The 23,702-nt window shown below is 46.7% G+C and overlaps 1 protein-coding gene across 6 annotated transcripts in view; it reads right to left on the bottom strand.

Annotated features, from left to right (window-relative positions):
• The window catches only part of TDRD5 (tudor domain containing 5), a 139,265-nt gene that overhangs the window by 40,094 nt on the left and 75,469 nt on the right, over positions 1 to 23,702 (bottom strand). For all 6 annotated transcript variants that reach the window (XM_029618463.1, XM_029618461.1, XM_029618466.1 and 3 more), the window contains 2 exons: positions 10,223 to 10,423; positions 9,628 to 9,807 (listed from right to left, as the gene is read on the bottom strand). In XM_029618463.1, the coding sequence (XP_029474323.1) occupies positions 9,628 to 9,807; positions 10,223 to 10,423 (381 nt within the window). The remainder of the gene's footprint in view (positions 1 to 9,627; positions 9,808 to 10,222; positions 10,424 to 23,702) is intronic.

Raw genomic sequence — 23,702 nt, 5'->3', positions numbered from 1 at the left:
GGCTCGGAGGAAAATGTTCAACCGCGGCCGATGGGACTCCGCCTCCGCGAGGGCTGAAAATGAAGAGGTTAGCGTTGGGAACTCGCGGCAGCAGCAGTGGGGGTGGGGGAGAGTGAATCTCACTCTCCCCCACCCCCACCCCGGGAACTCGCGGCAGCAGCAGCAGCAGCCTTCTCCCAACGCTAACCTCTTCATTTTCAGCCCTCGCGGAGGCGGAGTCCCATCGGCCGCGGTTGAACATTTTCCTCCGAGCCGCGCTGCAGTCTTCTTTTCTTCGGGCCGATGCCGAGCGCACTAGCGTGGCCTCTTCTTGCCGCGCACTCACCCGATACTCTCCACTTCCTCTTCCGGGGGGGGGGGGGGGGCAGGAAGAAGAGAGCATGCCGGTGCCGCTGACTCCAGCTGTCCTGCCGCGTTCCGCCCGGGCGGAGGAGGACCGGGGAGCAGCTGGGTCAGCGGGAAAGTGTGGCGATACTTGTCTGCGAGCCAGATGCAGCATATCTGGCTCAGAGCCATGGGTTCCCGGTCCCTGCACTTGCCGGTGTGTCACGTGCACCGGGCTTGCGCGACACACCGGCACACCTCAGGCGACACAGTAAAGTGTCGCGACACACACTTTGGAAAGCTCTGCTTTAGAGATATCCTGACAATCTGATCCATTTGCAGCACTCAAGCACTGTCAGTGAATACTATTGATATATCATCACTGCCCGTGTCACAAGACCAAGATCTACTTTAAGAAAATTCTATAGCAATATAACTAAAGAAAAACAGAGAACATAAGATCATACTAATAGGTCAGACAAAAAAGACCATCAAGCCCAGTTTCCTGTCATCAACAAGGGCCAATCCAATTAAGAATCAGGCAGAATGAACCCAACTTTTCTTGCTCATAACCAGTGATAAGCAGTGGCTTTCCCCAAGTCTACATGGCCAATAGTGGTTTATGAACTTTTCTTTCAGGAACTTAAAACACTTTTTAAATGCAGCTATGCTAACTGATTTCACCACATCCTCTGGCAACAAATTCGAGTTTAACTGTGAACTGAGTGAAAAAATACTCTGATTTTTTAAAAACGTATTTGCTTCATGGAATGTTCCCTAGCCCTAGTACCATTTGAAAGGGTAAACAACCATTCCCTGTTTACCTGTTACACCCCACTCATCATTTTGTAAACCTCTATCACCTCAGCTGTCTCTTCTCCAGGCTAAAGAGCACTAACATCTGTACCCTTTCCTCACAGGGGAGCCGTTCCATCCCCTTTATTATTTTAGTCACCCATCTCTATACCTTTTCTAGTTCCACTATAACTTTGAGAAGGGGCAATCAGAACTGCACACAATACTCAAAAGTGTGGATGCACCATGGATTGATACAAAGATACTAAGCTATCCTGATTTAATTTTCCATTTCCCTTCTTACTACCACCTAACTTTATTTGCTTTTTTGAATGCTGCCATATACTGGACAGATGATTTCAAAGTATTGCCCACAATGTCTCCAAGATCCTTTTCCTGAATGGCGATACCTACTGTAGAAATCTGTGAGACTGGCTCCTTAGAAGAGGAGTCTGAACTGCTCAACTGTGACAGGGCCTGGCCAGCACTGACCCATGAGGAAGTGAACACCAGAACCAGGTATAAGCAGTTGCTAGAGGGCAGGGAGAGAATCTGGAGGACATAAGTGTGCTGGGATACTGGCCTGTATAGGTATCTCTGGGTTGACCCTCTGCTAGAAAGAGAATGGAGAACATGAAACTAAAAACCATACAATTTCTAGGAAAATGAAACATAAGAGCAAAGAGCTTAATAGACGGGTGTAGTCAGCAGTTGGAAGCCAGAAAGTACTGTTTGGATTAGTTGGAGGGGTACACGGTAGGCATGGTATGTGTAGTATATATAAGATAAGACGATACATACAGGAAATTGTAGTTACCTAGCATTTTGCAGGGTTTTGACCAGTTCTACCCAGGAAGAAAGACAGCTTTGCTAAAATATTCTTTGCATTGGAATAGGAAAAAAAAAAAGACATTGTATGCTACTCACTGCTTGAGATTTAAACGATTTCTTTCTTTTCCTTTATACTTGCTGTCTACTAAATACATTTTAACTCAAACCAAACATCTACATTTTATGTCTACATGGTTTATCTCTTCTTGTCATCAAGACTCAGGTAAGAAAACAAATTAAAAGAAAAAGAAAAGATAAACCATGGACAAACTCCTCGAAGGTTTAGCCCAAAGCAGCCTTCTAATACTTTTACCTCAAAGGTGAGGCAGAAGGGGGCTAAACACTACTATGGAATCCAGCATCATGCACCTATTATGCATCACTTTGCATTCATCTACATTAAATTTCATCTGCCATTTAGAGCCTAATCCCCCAGTCTTGCAAGGTTTTCTGGCAATTTAGACTCGAGATCTAACACCTTCAAATAATTGTGTGTCATCTGCGAAATTAGATATATGGCGGCAGAAAGATCACTACAGCCTATCCAGTCTGCCAACCTACACCAATTACTCAGCTTTATGATCTCTACCACTCCTTCATAAATACCCTTTACTTATACCATGCTTGCTTGAATTCAGATACTGTTCTTGTCTCCACCACCTCCACAGGAAGGCTGTTCCATGAATTCATTACCCTCTAACAGAATTTCTTTAGACTATCCCCTTTTAACCCTCATGCCATGAACTCTCGTTCTAGAGCCTCCTTCCCACTGAAAGAGGCCTGTCTCCTCTGCATGGGAACCTTAAATGTCTACCACTGCTTCCCTATCCTGCCTCTCCTCCAGGGTATATGTTTAGATCTTTATCCCCATATGCTTTTAGAACATTCATTTTAGTAGCCACCCTCTGAACTGACTCCAACTGATTTTTATCCTTTTGAAGAACTGTACATAGTATTCTAAATGAGGTCTCAGCACAGACCAATATCACCTTTTTTTTTTTTTTTTTTTACTGCCAACCATTCCTCTCTTTATGCATGCAAGCATCTTTCTAGTTTTTGTTGCAGTCTTCATTACCTTTTCCAGATCATTTTTGGGTACTTGCCAGGTTCTTATGGCCTGGATTAGCCTCTGTTGGAAACAGGATGCTGGGCTTTATGGACCCTTGGTCTGACCCAGTATGGCATTTTCTTATGTTCTAGCTTTCATGTAGGTAAATGGTCCCCTGACACAAACAGTGTTTCATAAACTGTGCCGGGAGGGACCTTACATCAAGGCAAGACTGGATAGCATCTTTGAAGTCTATTCTGCTCTGACAGATTGCATAATGAGAATGACACTCATTCCTCGACATTTCCTCCAGGAACTTGTCCAAAGCTTTTTTTTTTTTTTTAAGACACAGCTACGCTACTAGCTTTCACCACATTCTCACAATGATTTCCAGAGCTTAATTATGTGTCGAGTAAAGATATTTCCTCTTAGTTTTAAATGTATCACCTAGTAACTTTATTGCATATCCCCTAGTCTTTGTATGCTTTGAAAGAGTACACAATTGATCAACATTTACTCGTTCAACTCCACTTATTTTATAGACCTCTTTCATATCTCCCCTCAGCTGTCTCTTCTTTAAGCTGAAGAGACCTAAACTCTTTAGTCTTTCCTCATAGGTTGAATCATTCCATTCCTTTTTGGTTCCCCTTCTCTGTACCTTTTCTAATTCTGCTATATCTTTTTGAGATGTGGAGACCAGAACTGCACACAATACTCGAGATGAGGTTGCACTATGGAGTGATAGAGAATATCATAATGCCTCTGTGTTTTATTCTCCATTCCTTTCCTAATAATTCCTAGCATTCTATTTGCTTTCTTGGCTGCCGCTGCACACCGAGCAGATTTCAACATTATCAACGATGCCTAGATCCTTTGTCTGAATGGAGACTCCTAAAGTGGAACCATGCAAGGTTTCCCAGTTTCACAAGGTCCTCCTGCAATTTCTCACAATCCTCTTGTGATTTAGCAACTTTGAATAATTTTGTGTCATCGGGAAATTTGATCTCCTCACTTGTTGTTCCCATTTCCAGGTTGTTTATAAATATATTAAAAAGCAGTGGTCCCAGAACAAATTAAGTCCCTGAGGCACTCCACAATTCATCTTTCTCCATTGAGAAAATTTACCATTTAGCCCTCGGTTTTCTATCTTTTAATCAATTCCCAATCCAAATAGGACACTGACTCCATCTCATGATTTTTTTTTTACATTTCCTCTCATAAGGGACTACAAATGCTTTCTGGAAAACCAAATACATTATATCAACTGGCTCAACTTTATCCACATTTATTTACGCCCTCAAAAAAAATTTGGCAGATTGATGAGGCGAGAAATTCCCTTGGCAAAATCTATGTCAGGTGTAGTATAATGGGACAAAAATATCTATATGTTCAGCAATTTTGTTCTTTATGATTGTACCAAGCAAAATAGTAGAAACTGACGTCAGACTCGCTGGTCTCTAGTTTCTTGGATTATCCCTTGATCCCTTTTTAAAAAATTGACATTACATGGCAACCTTCCAGTCTTCAGGTACCATAGACTATTTTTATGATAGTTTACAGATTACTAATAGCATGTCCGCAATTTTATTTTTCAGTTCTTTCAGCACTCTGGAATGTATATTATCTGGTCCAAGTGATTTGCTATTCTTTAGTTTGTCAATTTACCCTAGTAATCTTCCAAGATGGAACAGTATGCAGCTGTAATGCCCCTGGAGTTACCCGAAGGAACAGCTCCCTGGCAAGACCAGGCCTGCAGCTCAGAAATTTGACACGCAGAACATATAGCCACCAGGAACTCAGTCTTTAAGGTCAACAACTGCAAGGAAAGGTTACGCAGTGGCCAGAACACAGGATTCCCCAAAAAATCCAGCACCAAGTTATGACTCCACAAAGGTAACGGTAACCTCAAGGGAGGCCTAAGATGCTTCACTCGCTTCAAAAAATGAACCACATCAGGATAAGACTACAAGGAATCACCATTCATCGGACCCCTGAAACAGGCAAGAGCCACAACCTTCAAGGAATTAAGGGCCAATCGTTTATTCACCTCATCCTGCAAAAAAATCCAGAATGAATGGGATCTCAACTGAACAAGGAAGAACACCACACTCCTCACACCAGGCCTCAAATTCTCCAAACCCACATAAGCTAAGGAAGTGGAGAACTTGCAAGCACAGAGTAAGGTGGCAATCACAGTGGAGGAATAACCATGTTTCAACAGGCCAGCCCTCTCAAGGGCCAAACCGTAAGACAGAAATACCAGACCCTGCTGTAACAGATCCATATGCGACTGAAGACAAAGGGAGTTCTCCACCAGAAGTCTTCGCAAATCCGCATACCAAGGACTCCTGGGCCAACTGGGTGCCACCAAGAGTACCAGCCACTTGTGGCCTTCAATTTTGCTAATTATCCTGCCTAGCAATGGCCACAGGGGAAAAAGGCATAAAGCAATCTCTTTTCCGGCCACATCTGTATGAGATCATCCATGCCCAGGGACCATGGATCTCTCCAGTGACTGTAGAATCGAAGAACTTTTACATTGCAAGAAGTTGCCAGGTCTAGGAATGGAAAGCCCAGCGATCCACAAACAGTTGAAAATGCCTTGTCTGACAACACCCTTTTCTCCTGGGTCCAGACGCTCCCTGCTGAGAAAGTCTGCTCTTACGTTGCCTTTTCCTGAAATGTGAGAGGCTGAGATCTGTAGATGTCCTTCCACCCATTCCATAAGCTGGTCTATTTCCTGCGACACCTGCTGGCTCGTTTCTTCCCTGGCAATTGATGTAGGCCACCGTAGTCACGTTGTCCAACATCACGTGGACTGCTTGACCCTGCAGCCTGTGGTTGAACTGCAAGCATGCCAACTGGACCGCCCAGGCTTCCAGGTGATTGATGTTCCAACGGGACTCTTCGGCATTCCAACATCCTTGGGCCGTCAGCTCCCGACAGTGAGCCCCCCCTCAACCCTGGAGACTTGTCGGTCATGAATAATTACCAGGTCAGGGAGGACAAGGAGACACCCTTTTCTCAGATGCGCCTCCTACAAACACCACTGGAGGCAAGAGCAGAGTTCCATCGGCAACTGGAGCTGAACCAAGTAGGCCTAAGACTGCAGGTTGCAACAAGACAGTAGAGTGCGCTTAAGAGGATGCATAGGCAACCTCGCCCCCGGCATCACTTCCAGTGTTGCCACTATCAAGCCAAGCACCTGTAGACAGGACCACACCGACCGGCATATAGTGTTTACCAACTGACATCCCCAAGACATTTATTTCTGAATCTGAACTTCCAGCAGGGAAGCTTTGCTCTGTCTCATGTCAAACTGAACCCCCAGATACTCCAACGACTGGGATGGCTGAAGACTGTTCTTGGCCAGGTTCACCAACCAACCGAGCTTCTGCAACAAAGATCACCTTGTGCATCACCAGGCGGCTCTCTTCCTGAGACTTGGCTCGAATCAGCCAGTCATCTAAGTACAGAATCACCAGAATCCCTTCTCTTCTCAAGGCCGCCACTACTACCACCAGAACCTTGGAAAACATTCTGGGGGCGATGGCTAGAAAAAAAAGGGCAGCACCCAACACTGATAATGGAGCCCCAACACCGCACATTGTATTCAATGGTGTTCCAAATGGATAGGAAAATGAAGGTAGGCTTCGGACAGATCCTGGGAAGTTAGAAATTCCTGGCTGCATTGCCATTATCAGAGCATAAGGTTTCCATGTGAAAATGAGTCACTTTCAAATAACGGTTGAAACTTTTGAGATCCAGAATGGATTGAAAAGAACTCTCTTGGGCACAACAAAAATGGAATATCGCCCATAAATTCTTGAGACGTGGGCACCAGAATCACAGCCCTCAGCCTGAGGAGCCTTTGAAGTGTAAATTCCACTGCCTGTTTCTTCAGCGGGGAGTGGTAAGGAGACACCATGAACATGTCCTGAGGAATACTGCAAAATTCCAATGCATATCCTTCTTGGATCACCTCCAGGACCCACTGGTGCGTTGTGATCTCGACCCACCTCTGATAAGAGACAAGCGCCCCCCCCCATATCTCTTGTTCCCAAAGGTGGGTCTACAAACTTTCATTGGGAAGCTCAGGAAGGTCCGCCACCTGAGCCTGCTCCTCTGGGGCTGTCTGGGACGAAAGCACTGAGACCTACTGAAAGGCTGAGTCCTCCAAAAGGTCGACCCTTTGTAGGGACAAAACCATTTGGAACCCCAGAGACAACCCCTCATGCTGAAGGGGTGCTGGCAATTGCTTTTTATCCTCCAGTAACCAAGGAACTAGAGATCTGCCTCACTTACTGGCCAGTTTCGCAAACTCTCCCCAAACATGAGCGAGCCTTTAAAGGGCATCTTTGAAAGATTAGCCTTGGAGGCTGCGTCAGCTGACCAATTTCGCAACCAGAGTTGACTCCTGGCTGCTATCACCGAAGCCACTCCTCTGGCCGAGGTACAGACCAAATCACAGCCTGCATCTGCTAAAAAGGCAGCAGTGGGCTATATAATCACTCTGGAATGCTCTCCAGAATCAACCTCCTGAGAGAGAAGCAGACAAGATTATGCCACTAGGACGCAACAGGAAGTGATCTGTAAAGTCATTTCCACTGCCTTAAAGGCTTGCTTAAGGATAGCCTCAATCCACCTATCAAGGCTGCTCCTCCCTCCTTGGGGATAGTTGTCCACTTAGCACATACCAGTGCATCCACTTTGGGAAAACACAAACACTCTCTCACAACTGGACCCAGGGTGTACAGGCCTTCCAATATCAGACCCCCTTTAAAATTTGCCTCTGGGGCATCTATTCAAGATCAATTCCTGAATGACATCCACAGGGAAAAAAACAAGAGGCTTTACGCAATGAAACCAAAATGGGATTCTTCTGCTCCAACACGGCACCCGAATCAAGAACATCCAGCTATTTCAAAAAGTCTGGGAAATCAGAGCTGGCAGCTCATCTCTACAAAAGAACCACAACATGGTTCGATATGATTCCAGTCCCAAGGGAATTTTTCCATCTTCCAGGGAATCAGGATCTGCCTCATTAGTGCCATCTGGGTTCTCGATGGGAATACCTAGAGGGAACAGATGCGAACTCCGGCGCTTTAGCATAGGACTGGAAGAGGTTGAGGGTCAACCATGGGAGAATTGGAGGACTGCACCTGGAGAAAGGCTTGAAAAAATTTCCACCCAAGAAAAAGAAGCCAGATCCAGACCAAGTGCCAGAAGGAACTGGAGCTGACCCTACAGAACTGCCCTTGCCAGCGGAGGAGCCAGTCAAGGGAGAACCAAGATCTGGTGTCCCCCAAGCCAAGGCCGTGACCAACCCATCATCAGAATGGGAAGAGCCAGGCTTAGCAAAATCCGAGGAAAACTCCTCTCCCTGAGTGTCTGAGCAGCACCGACACAGGTTAGAAGTCAGGTCAGGCTGAAAACCCTAATATGACAGGCAACACAAATAGGAAGACACTTAGGCTTCTTGCTTACTAGCGCCACAGCTGTGGTAAACGTGCATTGAAACAGCTCATGCTCAAAAATGAAATGCGGCCAAAAAAGCAACTAGAAGTGCAGCAAGATGCATGCACAACCTGTGCACCATCTGTGCGTGTAAAAATTTGTGTTTGTAAAAAGTGCACCAAGCATACGCAGAGCCAACACACTGCGCACACTGACAGCCTAGAGAGCAGCAGAACACGCACAAGTGCATGCAAAAACGGCCACCGCAGCTTACCACACGGCATGCAAGAAAAAAGCCCAAATGCGGAACCTAGTCCACTGGAGGCCACGCAACCCTCCAGGCTGCCCAGTTCCCCAACTCCAATGGGCGCGGGATCGAACACCGGCACGGCACGCTGAGAACGGAGACTGGAGGAAATCCTGAAACCCCTCTGTCTCCAATTTAGGTAAAACACTTTTTTTTTTTGTAAACCTTACATGAGCTCAGCGCTTACTGGCTGAGTAAAGCGACGGTCTCCAGCTGTGTGGGGAGATGGCATCTGCCGTCACCACCTCGCTTGGCCTCCTGCACCCACTACCTTTCAGCTGAACTACCAGCTAAGGCCACGACGGCAAACCCAGCTACCAGACCAAGGCACACCTCTGAGGGACCACGGAAATCATCTCAGGAATTCTCAACGGGGGGAGGGACCTTTAGGTATCACCGCAGGAAAGCGGGGCTTTCTTTTTCTTAATTTAGATTTTCAAATTTCTCCTTTCAAAAAAGCTCAAAGCAATCCCCATAGGGAGATGCACATCCACCATCTGCTGGAGAAAAAGAATACTAGCAGGCTGGGGTCATTGCAGGATTATATATACTGTGACGTCAGCTTGCTCTATCTCCATCTGCTGGCAGGGGTGCATAACCCACTGGTTCTGAGTCCATCTGTCTACACGCTAGGTTTTTTTTAGACCAGTGATTGCACCTACTGGGTTAGGATCCAGTTTTTAGCACTTCCTTCCAATGCTGAGGTCTTTTCCTCTCATACAACTTTTTTATTCTGTTAACTACTAATTATAGAGAGAGAAAAAAAAAACTAGAGCAGAAGTGACATTATTACACTGGCTATTTGCTGGACTAATTATACTGGTGTTTCCCCAATTTGAGATTGACAGTTTGATAATTCTCCCACCTGAACATCTGTTTTTCCTCCATTAGTCTCCACGTTCTGCATCTCCTGCACACTGGGATTGCTTTCCTTAGGGATGAAGTTCATTGGAGAAGGGACAAATTCTGGGATATATACCTCCTCTACTGGCTGTTTTAGAGCAGGTTTCAAGTATAAGGAAGAAGGGTTTAGCTCTTGAAATGCCTATGAACAGAAAGCATGGATTTTTAATGACTTGTACTTCATTAAGCACTTAGTTTATTCTGTACAGATCTGATGAAGGAAACAGCTCTTAAAAGCTAGTCAAAAGGTACATATTAAGTTCATTCAATAAAATACATCACTACAACTTGTTCGGTGACCTTTATTTCTGCATATCCATATGATCATGACAACCACACAATTTCACTAACCTTCTGAAGTTTGCATTTATTCATAAAAATCTTCATACAAAAGTGCCAGGCAGAGCCTTTTCTCAGCTCTCATGCCAACTTTAACCCTAAGATAAAGTCACAGTGAGGTGACAACACTTCAGTCTCATTCTTAGAACATGCAGTGTTCTCTCTCTAATGGGCAAGAAAAATTCTCTGAGATCAAGAAAAGTAGCATCTTCCCTCACCTTGAATGGGAAATGGTCATTTTGCTTGATCGCATGACTTTTAGCCTTCAAGACACGATGTAGATAAATGTCTTCACCTGTAGATGTGTCACACAGGAAGATGTAAAGAACATTGTCTATGTACTTGTACACAATGCCCACTAGTGGTCTCACAACACAAAGCATCCGGAACTGTTTGATGGCGCCAACAGTCCAATGTCCCTAGAATGACAGAGAAAAAAGGTAAGGGCACAAGAATCGGTCAGTTCTCTTGATATAAGGGAGGGAGAGATATATGGGAGGAAGAATGCTAGTACGGAAAAGATAAAATTGTACATTACACAGAATGGACCACCTTAACACCTTTAACAAAGTCCTTTACTTCTAGAACTTCAAAGCAACTATATAAGAACATAAGAACATAAGAAAATGCCATACTGGGTCAGACCAAGGGTCCATCAAGCCCAGCATCCTGTTTCCAACAGTGGCCAATCCAGGCCATAAGAACCTGGCAAGTACCCAAAAACTAAGTCTATTCCATGTAATCATTGCTAATGGCAGTGGCTATTCTCTAAGTGAACTTAATAGCAGGTAATGGACTTCTCCTCCAAGAACTTATCCAATCCTTTTTTAAACACAGCTATACTAACTGCACTAACCACATCCTCTGGCAACAAATTCCAGAGTTTAATTGTGCGTTGAGTAAAAAAGAACTTTCTCCGATTAGTTTTAAATGTGCCCCATGCTAACTTCATGGAGTGCCCCCTAGTCTTTCTACTATCCGAAAGAGTAAATAACCGATTCACATCTACCCGTTCTAGACCTCTCATGATTTTAAACACCTCTATCATATCCCCCCTCAGTCGTCTCTTCTTCAAGCTGAAAAGTCCTAACCTCTTTAGTCTTTCCTCATAGGGGAGTTGTTCCATTCCCCTTATCATTTTGGTAGCCCTTCTCTGTACCTTCTCCATCGCAATTATATCTTTTTTGAGATGCGGCGACCAGAATTGTACACAGTATTCAAGGTGCCAACATCTAAACTGAGTATGCAAGAGTCTACCCATGGGTTCACAGTGCTATTCTGAGCATTTTACTTACCCTTTAAGTATGTTCAACAGGGTTTGACTGCTACAGAAGTGTATTCTTCCTGTGTAAATGTCTTACAACTATTAGAAAATGATTTATATATTCATCTATTCAAACCATAATAGGGTTTGATACCTCAACATGTACATAATAATTATATACCGCAAAATAAGCAACTTGGAGCTATGTTGAAAACATTGTCAACACTGCTTTAAGAAGCTGAATACTTCTTTGAAACTTTTTTGTTCCGCCTTCTGCTATACCACATGCTCAAGAGTTTACCTTAGATCCCCCATTTCTGTAATCATTAAATCTTAATTTAATGATTACAGGATGACGTCTGTTTTCTATGCAAGGGAAGCTAAGTTGCTCCCCTGTAACCAGTGCTCTCCAAAGACAAAAAGATAAACCAATCACACTAGTGGGGTGATGTCACCCAATGGCACTGAAACAGAAAATGTTCTCAGGGTTCGATGAAATAAAGCGTGCCCAGCCTAGTGCACAGTTTTACGTGCAGCTGGACGAGCATTTTGGATGCACTAGATTGGCACCCGATGCGGTAAGCAGATTAGCGCGCCCAAACTCAGTAGCAGATAGCCTCATCTAAATGGAATTTACATGTGATGAGCACTATTAACTATTACCCCTAATGCAGAAAATCACCTGATACCTAACACTTTTTAATGCAGCAAAATTAACTCCAGCCCCAGAGCTGGTGTTAAGTCAATCCACAAATTAAAGGCTCATCATAAAATAAAAATTACTATCCTCTGTGGTTCCTCATATTAACATTGTGACACTATCAGTGTTTAAAAATAAAGGTATAAATTAATGGCTCGATGTAAAAAAAAAAAAAAAAAAAAAAAGAAGATTCTGGACGCACAACATACATACACACATAATAGCAAGAGGTGATATCGGCCTGAAGCGAGATAAAACGGATGTGCACCAGCTGTAATTCTGGGCGACGGATTTGATAACTAGGAATGCACAATTTTTCCCTGGTGTTTTTTTGGTTTGTTTTTTTTAAACGCAGCCCTTAATCTGAATACTGTATCAGGCTGCCCAGGGGATGCGATGTGCGCATGTTAGAAAAATGGGCACTCAATACGAGTGCCTGTTTTAACACACATCTTATTGCATTAGCCCCTCAGCTCAGAAAAACGGAGGATTTTCTGAGCATGTGCAGACATTCCTGTGCAGCTGGCTGCTGTGCAAGTCTCCTTGATCTTTAATCAAACTAATTATCAGTTCTAAAGGGGATGCGGGAGGCTGATTTATGTCTATGGAGAACATTTGTTAAAAGGTGAACTTAGCTTTCTCTGTGGACAAGCAGGATACAGTCAGCCAATAAGTGGGCGACTCCCAAACTGAAGGTTGCATATGATTATTTTGTTTAAGAATTCCAGTATTTGAATGCAATCCATGATTACTGCATAAGCTGGAAGAGTAGAACAATAAGCTCTGAAAAACTGCCTGACCAAAATTACTGTCTTTGCGAAAAGCATTTTCTAGGCAGTAATGAACAGCAAAAGGAGGGGGGGGGGGGGGGTCAGCCGAATCTGGGTCCTGGTGCAGATCCTGGGCAGGCAGGGGGACGGTAGGATCCAGTGGAGGAGACGGGGGGGACGGGACATACGACACCCCCTGAACCACATGGACCCGGGTTGCCCCCTGCCCGTCAGGAGCCACAGGGGAGGGAGGGACAGAGAGCCGAAGGGGGACCGGAGAGCTGAGCTGCCGGTGCTGAGGGAGCGGAGGCACAGAATGAACTGTGCATGTTCACAATTCTCTCTCTAGAGCTGCAAGAGTAAATAGGGAAGGCAGGAGCTTTCTCCTGATCTTGTCAGAGACTCCTCATTTAAAATCCTTTTTTTTTTTTTAAACTCCAAAGGAGGGACAAAAATGGCCCCTATCAGTAGCTACAGAATCAATGAATCCCAGTGAAGGGAAAGCAGTACAGGAGAGAGGGAGAGAGAAAAGCTGAACAGGGGGAGTGACTGGCACCATTTATTTTCACCCCTGCAGCCGAGGACCACCGGGAATAGGGAGCCTAGGCTATATAAAACAAGGGGCCAAGCCCCTCTAAGCCTCCGCAAGAGTAAGGCAACAGGGACTGTCTCCTGCAAAAGATCCACAGAGTTCACACAAATCAAGAAAAAATAAGTTTCTTTTTTTTTTTTTTAAATTAATAACTCAGAAATACTTGCTTGATCCAAACATGAGAGACACACAGAAGGAAAACATGCCCAAAAGGGACAAGCAGAAGTTAACAGGGAACCACAGGGTGAGCTGTTCCACCTGCTGGAGACAGACAAATACTGAAGGGCTACAGGGTAGACTCTGTCCTCATATAGGATACCCTTTCAGTTTTGGTCTGTCTCCACCTGCTGGATAGGAGGCTCAACCCCATGGTCTGGACTAATCCGGGTACGTACAGGGAATTGGTTATTTACACTTTCGAATAATAGAAGGACTAGGGGGCATTCCATGAAGTTAGCAAGTAGCACATTTAAGACTAATCTGAGAAAATTCTTTTTCACTCAATGCACAATAAAGCTCTGGAATTTGTTGCCAGAGGATGTGGTTAGTGCAGTTAGTGTAGCTGGATTCAAGAAAGGTTTGGATTTCTTGGAGGAGAAGTCCATTAACGGCTATTAATCAAAATTTACTTAGGGAATAGCCACTGCTATTAATTGCATCAGTGGCATGGGATCTTCTTAGTGTTTGGGTAATTGCCAGGTTCTTGTGGCCTGGTTTGGCCTCTGTTGGAAACAGGATGCTGGGCTTGATGGACCCTTGGTCTGACCCAGCATGGCAATTTCTTATGTTCTTAAGCAAAAATAGAAGCCGAAAAAGCAACACCTAATCCTACTAATTCTGTGGAAAAATAAATGTGCTAAAACGTATCAATTGGTGTATTCAACTAGTAAAATGACACTTCTGTTTTCTAGGAGGTTCCTGCCTTTTCTTCCAAAGGTAGAAGATTCCTGAGGAATCAGAATGAGAGACATTAAGCGTGGCCCTCAAAGTAGATCTTTCTCTTCTGTCTCCAAAAGAGCAGGCAAAAAGGGGCCCAAAGGAAACCCAGAGCTGAACGTTTAACTTTTTCGTAATTAAAAATTTTTTGTATTTTACACCCAGAGTCAACCACCAAATAAACTTTGGTTTCCACAAGTCACTCCCATGAAAGCCTATGGCGAAAACTACCTCAATGTTGCAACTCAAAAGCTCATCCAGTGGTTTTTAAATGCATTAAAACTGACTTTAAGAGAAACAACGTCATGTCAAGACTAGTATCAGCCAACTTAATTTTTGTAGTTTATGTCAAACCTCTCAATTAAAATTATTCCCATCACATTTTTGTATTTCAGAATACCAAAAAAAGGTCTGGGGCTTAATGACAAAATGTTTATTTATTTAAAAACTTTTCTATACCGTCACTAAGCTATATACCATTGCAACGGTAAGTAAATGTAGGATATCGTACATTCTAACAGGTGCTAATAAAGTTCGGTTACAATTTCATAAATAAAATCATTATTTGAGTAATGTTGGTCAAGTCCAGGTGTATTATTGAGTTACTATCACTTTGAAATATTACTTCTTAAACGTAGGATTGAGTAAATTCATTCTCATCTGCATTACCCTGTACTTTCATTCTCTACCCTCCACACTCTTTAGTGAAGGCTTTTTTAAAGAGCCATGTTTTTAGATTTTTCTTAAAAGTTTTGAGATTATTCTGTAATCTGAGTTCAGGAGGCATTGTGTTCCATAGTATGGGCCCAGCCAATGATAAAGCCCTTTCTCTCACTTGGGTTAATTTTGCTGACTTTACTGAAGGGATTGTTAGTAGTGCTTTGTTTGCTGAGCGGAGGGTTTTTTTGTGGAACGTGTACTCGTAAGGCTGTGTTTAACCAGTCTGCTTCTTTATCATATATTAGTTTGTGTATGGTGCATAAGGCTTTGTATTTTATCCTGTATTCGATGGGTAACCAATGTAAGTCTGCTAGAGTTTCGGTTATATGGTCCCTCCTCTTTTTTCCCGTTAGTATTCTGGCTGCAGTATTTTGAAGTATCTGGAGTGGTCTTATCGATGTGCTTGGGAGTCCTAGTAAGAGTGCGTTGCAGTAGTCAGTGCTAGAAAAGATAAGTGTTTGCAATACTGTTCTGAAGTGGGCAGGTGTGAGTAATGGTTTCAATCTTCTGAGGACCATAAGTTGCGTAGCCTTCTCTTACTTTTATAGATGTGTTGCTTCAGGTTGATTTCTGGGTCCATTATTACTCCCAGATATCAGTAATTTGCACCAAAAATAAACTGTGCACTAACTGTCTTGGCCATAAGAGAAACTTATAATAAACTAGCCGTTACGCCCGTAACAACGGGCTACATTTAAAAAAATGTTTTCGGTCCATTTCCTTCCCACTCCCTCCCCCTCATTCTCCCTCCCTCCCTCTACCTCACCCTCTCCTCCCTCCTTTATTCTCCCTCCCCTCTCCTCTCCCCTCCCCTTTCAGCTCATCCACAACCGGCAGATGGGGGGGGGGGGGGTGTCCGGCCGTCCGTCCCTCACGCGCCGCCACTGCTCCTCCCGCTCCTGCTTGTCGTCGCCGCTGCTGCTCCTCCACCTCCTGCTCGTCGCCGCCGCTCCTCCACCTCCTGCTCATCGCCGCCGCTGCTGCTCCTAAGGACCCAGCGCCTTTTTTTTTTTTTCCGGGCACGTTCCGCTCTGGCCGACGTGCTCACCTGCGCATGCGCGGTAGAGCTGCTCTCTACTGCGCATTTGCGGCACGTCGGTCAGGGCTCCCTTATCTAGTAGATGTATTATATAGTTGCACTCCCCTTACAGCCAACATACATCCTTAGTAAATTTAAAACATAAGGATACCCCAGAGTGCCAGTGCAGCAATAGAAGTACCTGAGGCAACTGCCTTTTTGCTTCACCTATTACCTTGGCCCACATCCCCACCAGTTTCTCTTTCAATTCTCCAACCCTGCCCTTGCCCAGTCTCTCATTCCCCCATCACCAGGACTCTCAATCCTCATCCTAGCAGAATCTCTCAGACCCCCCCCAACCCTATCCTCACCCAGTCTCTCATTTCTGTACTCGAAGGGCACACTGGACGCACCGGAGGGTATAAATGTTTGGTCCCTTTCAGAAAGTGCGCCACATCAGGATGCCCTGCAAGGGACGTACCATCAACTTTACCTCGTAAACAGCCCTATGCCACTACTTGCACATGAAGCGAACTGTACGCCAAGCCTTTCTTTCCTGTAAAAATGCAAGAATGTGCACAATGGTGGCCTTACGCGGGGAAACCTTCAACCCGCCGCACCAGGAATCGAAAACCTTCCAGACCCGAATGTAGGTGAGCGAAGAAGAGGTCTTATGTGGGTGTAGCAGGGTGGAAATAACTGCATCCGGATAGCCTCTCTTTCTCAACTGGCTCCTCTCATAAGCCAAGCCACTAGACAAAAGCAAGCCTCCTGATCGAAAAATACTGGACTCTGCCACAGGAGATTCGGAAGGTGACCCAGACGCAAGGGCCAGTCTACCGCCAAGTTGATCAGGTCTGTGAACCATGGTCTCCGTGGCCACTCCGGCCCCTGGTGGGACTCTAGCCATCTCAGGACCTTGCCCACCAATGGCCAAGGGGGAAACTCAGAGAAGTATGTCGTTGGGCCACGGAAGGACCAGGGCATCTACTCCTTCCGCCCCATGTTCCCTTCTGCAACTGAAGAAATGAGCCACTTTCACATTCAGCTGCGTTGCCATCAAGTCCAGATGGGGAATTCCCCAAAGAGTCAAGAGGCTCATCGCTTCCTCGGACATTTCCCACTCTCCAGGATCTAGCCGTTAGCGACTGAGGAAATCTGCCTGGACGCTGTCCACGCCGGCTATGTGAGATGCCGCCAATCATACAAGATTGTGTTACCCCCAGACCATCAGCTTTGTCTGTTTCCGCGGCCACTGTCCGTTCCTCCTTGATGATTGATGTACGTCATAGTGGTCGCATTGTCAGAGAGAACCCTTACGGACTGATGGTGGATGAGGGGGAGAAAGCTGCGCAGTGCTAGACAAACCGCTCTAGTCTCCAAACGATTTATGGACCACTTGGACTCCTGAGTTGTCCACTGCCTTTGTGCCGAACTTGACTGACAAACTGCGCCCCAACCGGAGAGACTGGCATCTTTTGTCACAATCAGCCACTGGGGATTCTCCAGGTCCATCCCCAGCTGTAAGTGCTCGGGAACCAACCACCATCCAAGACTGCTCTGGCTGGAAAGCAACGCCCACTGCAAAGGTATCATATGAGCGAATGCCCAAGGGACCAACTCCAGAGTAGACGCCATAGATCCAAGAATTTGCAAGTAGTCCCAGACTTTGGGCAAAGGGAGGGCCAATGGACGGCGAACCTGAGTCATCAGCTTGTTCATCCTCTCCCTGGGAAGGTAAGGAGAGGGAACCGCAGGTTCGTCGTCTGCATCTGTTGGAGCCAGAGAAATACTGGGGAGCGCAGGGTGAGTACTGTCCTTATATAGGATACCCCTTTCAGTTTTTCTCTGGCTCCATCTGCTGGACAGGAGGCTCAACCCACTATCTGGACTGATCCGGTACGTACAGGGAACTTTGCCTATAGTTGTGTCGAAACGGGCTCTCAGGAACTCCAACACCTGAGACGGAACCAGCTGACTCTTGAAGAGATTGACAACCCAGCCAAGCAACTGAAGACGCTGCAAAACTGACTGAACCGCCTTCTTGCAAAGGTCTTCCGACTTTGCCCGAATCAGCCAGTTGTTCAAATAGGGAAGAACTAGGATTCCCTCCAGCCGGAGAGCCGCTGCCACCACCACCATTACCTTGGTGAAGACGCAGGGAGTCGTCGCTAAACCAAACGGGAATGCTTGAAACTGGTAACGTTCGCCCAATACCATGAACCGCAGAAACCTCCGAGATGGTCTTGGATGCCGATGTGCAGTTAAGCCTCCGTCAGAGCCAAAGAGGCCAAAAATTCGCCTTTGTGGACGGCTGCAATGACTGATAAAATCTCCATGCGAAAACGAGGTACCCAAAGCGCCCTGTTGACTTTCTTCAAGCCTAAAACCAGACTGAAGGAGCCCTCCTTGTGGACCATGAAATAAATGGAGTATTTGCCAGTTCAGCATTCGCCTGGCAGAACTGGGACAATCGCTTCCAGAGCTTTCAAACAAGGTCTGGAGTACCACCTGGTGTTTTGCCAGAGACCCGCAAGGAGATACCAAGAAAAGATCCCGCAGGGGGCGAACAAAATCTAAAGCATAACCGTGTTCTATAATATTTAAGACCCACTGAACAGACGTGATTTTGACCCATTCCTCGCAAAACAGAGAGAGACGACCTCCTATCTCCGGAACGGTGCACCTTCATTGGGTAGATTTGTTGGCGGAGAATCCTTGGGAGGCTCCGTCGCAAGGAGGCTGCCTGCCGCGAAAGGAATGGGCCCAAGCCTGGGACATAGATGACGACTGGCGAGGAGGAAAAGACGGGGCTCTACTTGACCAAAAAAGACATTGGCCCCTAAAACAGCCCCTAAAAGAACTGAAGGGGCGAGAAGACCTGGGCTTGTCCTTCGGCAGCTTGTAAACCTTGTTATCCCCTAAGTCTTTAATGAGATGTTTGAGATCATCCCTGAATAAAAGCTTGCCTTTGAACGGGAAGGACCCCAGTTGAGACTTGGAAGAGATATCAGCCGACCAATTGCGTAGTCAAAGAAGCCTCCTTGCTGACACAACAGAGTACATCGTGTGTGAGAAGGTACATAGGAGATCATACAGGGCATCCGCTTTATAAGTGACCGCCGCTTCCATCCGCTCTGCCTGCTCCGCTTCTGCCGGGGGAAGTTCCTGAGCCATAAGCAACTGCGGTACCCATCTAAGGGTAGCTCTCTGCATTAAGACTACTGCAGACAGCCGCCCTAACACCAAGCGCCGACACCTGAAAAATCCACTTGAGGAGAACTTCCAGCTTCCTGTCCTGGAGATCCTTAAGTGCAGCCCCTCCGGTCACTGGAATCGTGGTGCGCTTGGCCATCGCCGAGACGGCTGCATCAACTTTAGGAATCCTGAGAAGTTCTAAGGGCTCATCCGGGAGCAAATAAAGCTTTTCCATGGCCCTACTAACCCGCAGGCTGGCTTACAGGGCGACCCATTCCTGGGTCATGAGCCTCTGGTGAAAAGGAAAAGTTCTAGGAGGGGCATGAAGACCCAACACAGGATACCCCGGGGAAGGCTCCGTCACTGGTTGCGGAGTTGGAATATCGAGTTCCGCGAGAACATGAGGGTTCAGAGGGTCCAGCTCCTCCCTTTGAAACAACCTGAGCACCCGCAGGTCATCCCCCTCTACCGGAGTGGAATTATCAATGTCATTGCCTGGGGCCGCAGAGAAAGGGTCTTGGGGCACGGGGTCAGGAGGGAGAGGGGGCAGCGATACCACTGCATCAGGAGCTGGGTGGGGTAGTCGGGCCCTAGGAGCCTCCTGCCTGTTCACAGGCCTGGGGATCTTTGCTGGAGGAGACCCCTGCAAATCTAAATCAGCCTCTGCCTCCATGTAAGCCTTATGCAGTATGGACAAATTGTGAAGAAAAGGGATGCTACCTCTTTAAGCCCCCCTCCCCGGAGGCAAGGAAGGAGGAGACTGAGGATCAATATCCGAATCGAGGGGCCTCTCAGGACTTAAATTAGGCGCCGGTGGGAAATCCCCTCCCCTGGAGCCCTGTGCAGTATCGGAGCTTGAGTCTCCCAAAATGGCTGCCGTTCCCACACTAATCGGGGACGGGGCCAGCCGTTTTCTCTGAAGCAGCGGCCGCGATACTCTTTTGCCTGCTACAGGCAATTGTGAAGGGCCTTCACCCCCGGGAATGCAGCGAGACCATAGTCCCTCGGGGGAGAGCCGTGCTGCCGGCTCTCCACAAGCAGAGCACCGCGATCCACGTAGCATGGTAAGTGAAGCTGCAGAGGAAATCAGCTGGGTATTAGAGAATTACCCCTTCTGGAAACCCGGGAAAATAAGCAGGCTCTTGTGGCTTTTTTTTTTTTTTTTTTTAATTGAGCAGATTAACCAGGGGAATAAAACATCCCTGTGTTTAATTATTAAATAGTATCCCTCAGAGGAATGAAACATCTCTGGAGGTGGGGGGGGGGGGAGGGGGGGAGGGACCAGCCCACCGGTAAATCCCCCCTCTCACCAGGCTTCTAAATGTACTCCAGGTATAGAGGCTTTAGGACCAAAGGCCCTGCCTTGCCTGCTGCCACTGAAATCCCACTAGGGAGAATCTGTACTCCTTGTACTTCCCTCAGCCTTAAATTCTTTTTTTTTTTTTTAAAGCTACTTACTAAAACCTTGATCTAGCCAGAGGCACCGAAGGGCGAAAAGAACCCTTCCAACTTATTAAAGAATAAAAAATTTGTAAAGGATCAGGACCGCAGGTTATGCCATCCTTCATCTGCTGGAGTCAGAGAAATACTGAAGGATCGCAGGTGGCACCCAGGTTATCAGGGGGTGCCTTACAGCTTTTTTCTCTAACTCCATCTGCTGGAAGGGAAGTATAAACCAACAGTCTGGACTGATCCGGGTACGTACAAGGAATCCAAAGGAAAATTAGTTTCTTACCTGATAATTTTCGTTCCTGTAGTGCCAAGGATCAGTCCAGACTGCTGGGTTATGCCTCCCCTCCAGCAGATGGAGTCAGAGAAAAGCTGAAAAGCACCCCCTAGATATACTGGTGTGCCACCTGCGATTCCTCAGTATAATCAATATCAAAGCAGAATGAAACATAGTCCACCCTCAATTTTTTTTTTTTTAAACAAGAACTAATGACTAGAGCAAAGTATACTCTAAAATACCAGAAAAAAAACTTTTTTTTTTTTTTTAAAAACCAATAATATGTTGCACCCAACTGCGAAGAGAATATAACAGAAATATGATATGAAGACGAGCGGACTCTCCCGAAATATACCTTCTTGGGTGGGCATCTGGACTGATCCTTGGTACTACAGGAACGAAAATTATCAGGTAAGAAACTAGTTTTCCTTTCCCTGTATGTACCAGGATCAGTCCAGACTGATGGGATGTACCCGAGCCGCCTTAAATGGGTGGGACCCAGAGAGTCCCGCTCGAACCACACTGCTGCCAAAGGAATCTGAAGCCGGATCCCGGACATCGAACCGATAATGTCTAGCAAACGTGTGCAAGGACTTCCAAGTAGCCGCCCAACAAATTTCCTGGGGCGAAACACATTGGCTTTCCGCCCATGATGCCGCCTGAGAGCAGAGAAAGTGAGCCTTGAGACCATCAGGAACAGGATGCCCATGGCATATATACGTGGAAGCAATAGCCTCCTTCAACCAGCGAGTGATGGAAGCTTTAGACGCTATATGTCCCTTCTTTGGTCCATTCCACAAGACAAAAAGGTGATTCGACCACCGGAACTCATTAGTGACTTCCAAATACCGTAAAAGTGTCCGGACATCCAATCGCCGTAAGTCTCGACCGTGAGCAAAACGGACATCCTCCTCCGAAAAGGATGGAAGGTCTAGCAACTGATTGACGTGGAAAGTCGAGACTACCTTAGGCAAGAAGGAGGGTACTGTCCTCAGGGACACTCCTGAGTCTGTAATACACAAAAATGGTTCCCGGCACGATAACGCCTGTATTTCGGAGACCCGATACGCCGAACAAATGGCCACGAGAAAAACCATTTTGAGTCAAATCCTTCAAGGTGGTGCGCTTGATGGGCTCGAATGGTGAGGCGCAGAGACCACGAAGAACCAAATTTAAACTCCAGGACGGACATAGTGCTCGTACCGGGGGACGTAAGTGTTTGACACCGCGTAGAAAACGTACCACATCCGGGTGACTTGCAACAGACGAACCCTCTATCTTACCACGCAGACAGCCCAAGGCTGCCACCTGTACTCGAAGAGAATTATAGGCCAGGCCCTTTTTCAAGCCTTCTTGCAAAAAAGCTAGAATATGAACTATAGATGCCCGCCATGGGGGTCACATTCAACCCACCACACCATGAATCAAAAACCTTCCAGACCCGAACATAGGCAAGGGAAGTGGATGTCTTGCGGGCCCCTAAGAAGTGTGGAAATTACGGCTTCTGGATAACCCTTCTTTCTCAGTTGCCTCCTTTCATAAGCCAAGCCGCTAGACACAAGCGATCCGCTTGATCGAAAAATACAGGACCCTGCCACAGAAGATTCGGGACATGCCCCAGACGCAAGGGACCTTCCACCGCCAGACTGACGAGATCCGCAAGCCATGATCTCCTCGGCCACACTGGGGCCACTAGAATAACCCGCCCCCGGTGGGATTCTATGTACCGTAGAACCTTCCCCCACCAGTGGCCAAGGGGGAAATGCATAAAGGAGTATGTCTAGAGGCCACGAAAGCACCAGGGCATCTACCCCTTCCGACCGTGCTCCCCTTCTGCGACTGAAGAAACGGGCCGCCTTGCTGTTGAGCTGAGTTGCCATCAAATCCAAGCATTGTGTCCCCCAGCGGCAAGTTATGAGACGCATTGCCTCGGACGACAGTTCCCACTCTCCTGGAGCCAGTCTCTGCCGACTGAGAAAATCCGCCTGGACATTGTCCACTCCTGCGATGTGGGAAGCCGAGAGACAGCTTAGATGACGTTCCGCCCAGGCCATCAACAAGTCTGCCTCGGAAGCCACCGGGCAACTTCTTGTACCTCCTTGACGATTGATGCATGCCACCGTTGTCGGACAAAACCCGCACTGCCCGATTATGAATCAAGGGAAGAAAGTGATGGAGGGCCATGCGAACCGCTCTGGTTTCCAGTCGATTGATCGACCATTTGGCCTGATGAGGCGTCCAACGCCCCTGTGTCGCCCTGGACTGGCAGACTGCTCCCCAACTAGTCAGACTGGCATCCGTCGTAACGATGATCCAAGGTGGAGGTTCCAAGTCCACCCCTTGAAGAAGACGTGCCGGTACCAACCACCAATAGAGACTGGTCCTGGCCGGCTCCAATAGCGGTAATTGCAGCTGGTAATCCTCGGACTTGTGGTCCCAACGGGAAAGCAGTGCCCTTTGTAAAGGTCGCATATGAGCAAAAGCCCATGGGACCAATGCCAGTGTAGAAGCCATATGCGCAATAACCTGTAAATAATCCCACGCCGTGGGCAAAGGGAGAGCCAGAAGACGCCGCACGTGAAACATTAAGTTGTTCCTGTCCCGCCAAAGGATGGACATCTTGCCCGCCCGAGTGTCGAAGAGGGCTCCCAAAAACTCCAGGTTCTGGGACGGCGTTAGATGGCTTTTGTCGAAGTTGACTATCCATCCCAATGATTGCAGTCTGTCCAACACCGACTGCACCGCTATCCTGCAAAGGGCTTCCGACTTTGCCC

Source organism: Rhinatrema bivittatum, chromosome 10 (genome assembly GCF_901001135.1).
Source record: "Rhinatrema bivittatum chromosome 10, aRhiBiv1.1, whole genome shotgun sequence".
Classification (NCBI taxonomy): Eukaryota; Metazoa; Chordata; class Amphibia; order Gymnophiona; family Rhinatrematidae; genus Rhinatrema; species Rhinatrema bivittatum.
Note: the sequence above shows the minus strand (reverse complement) of the source record. Positions and strands in the feature narration are given on the sequence as shown.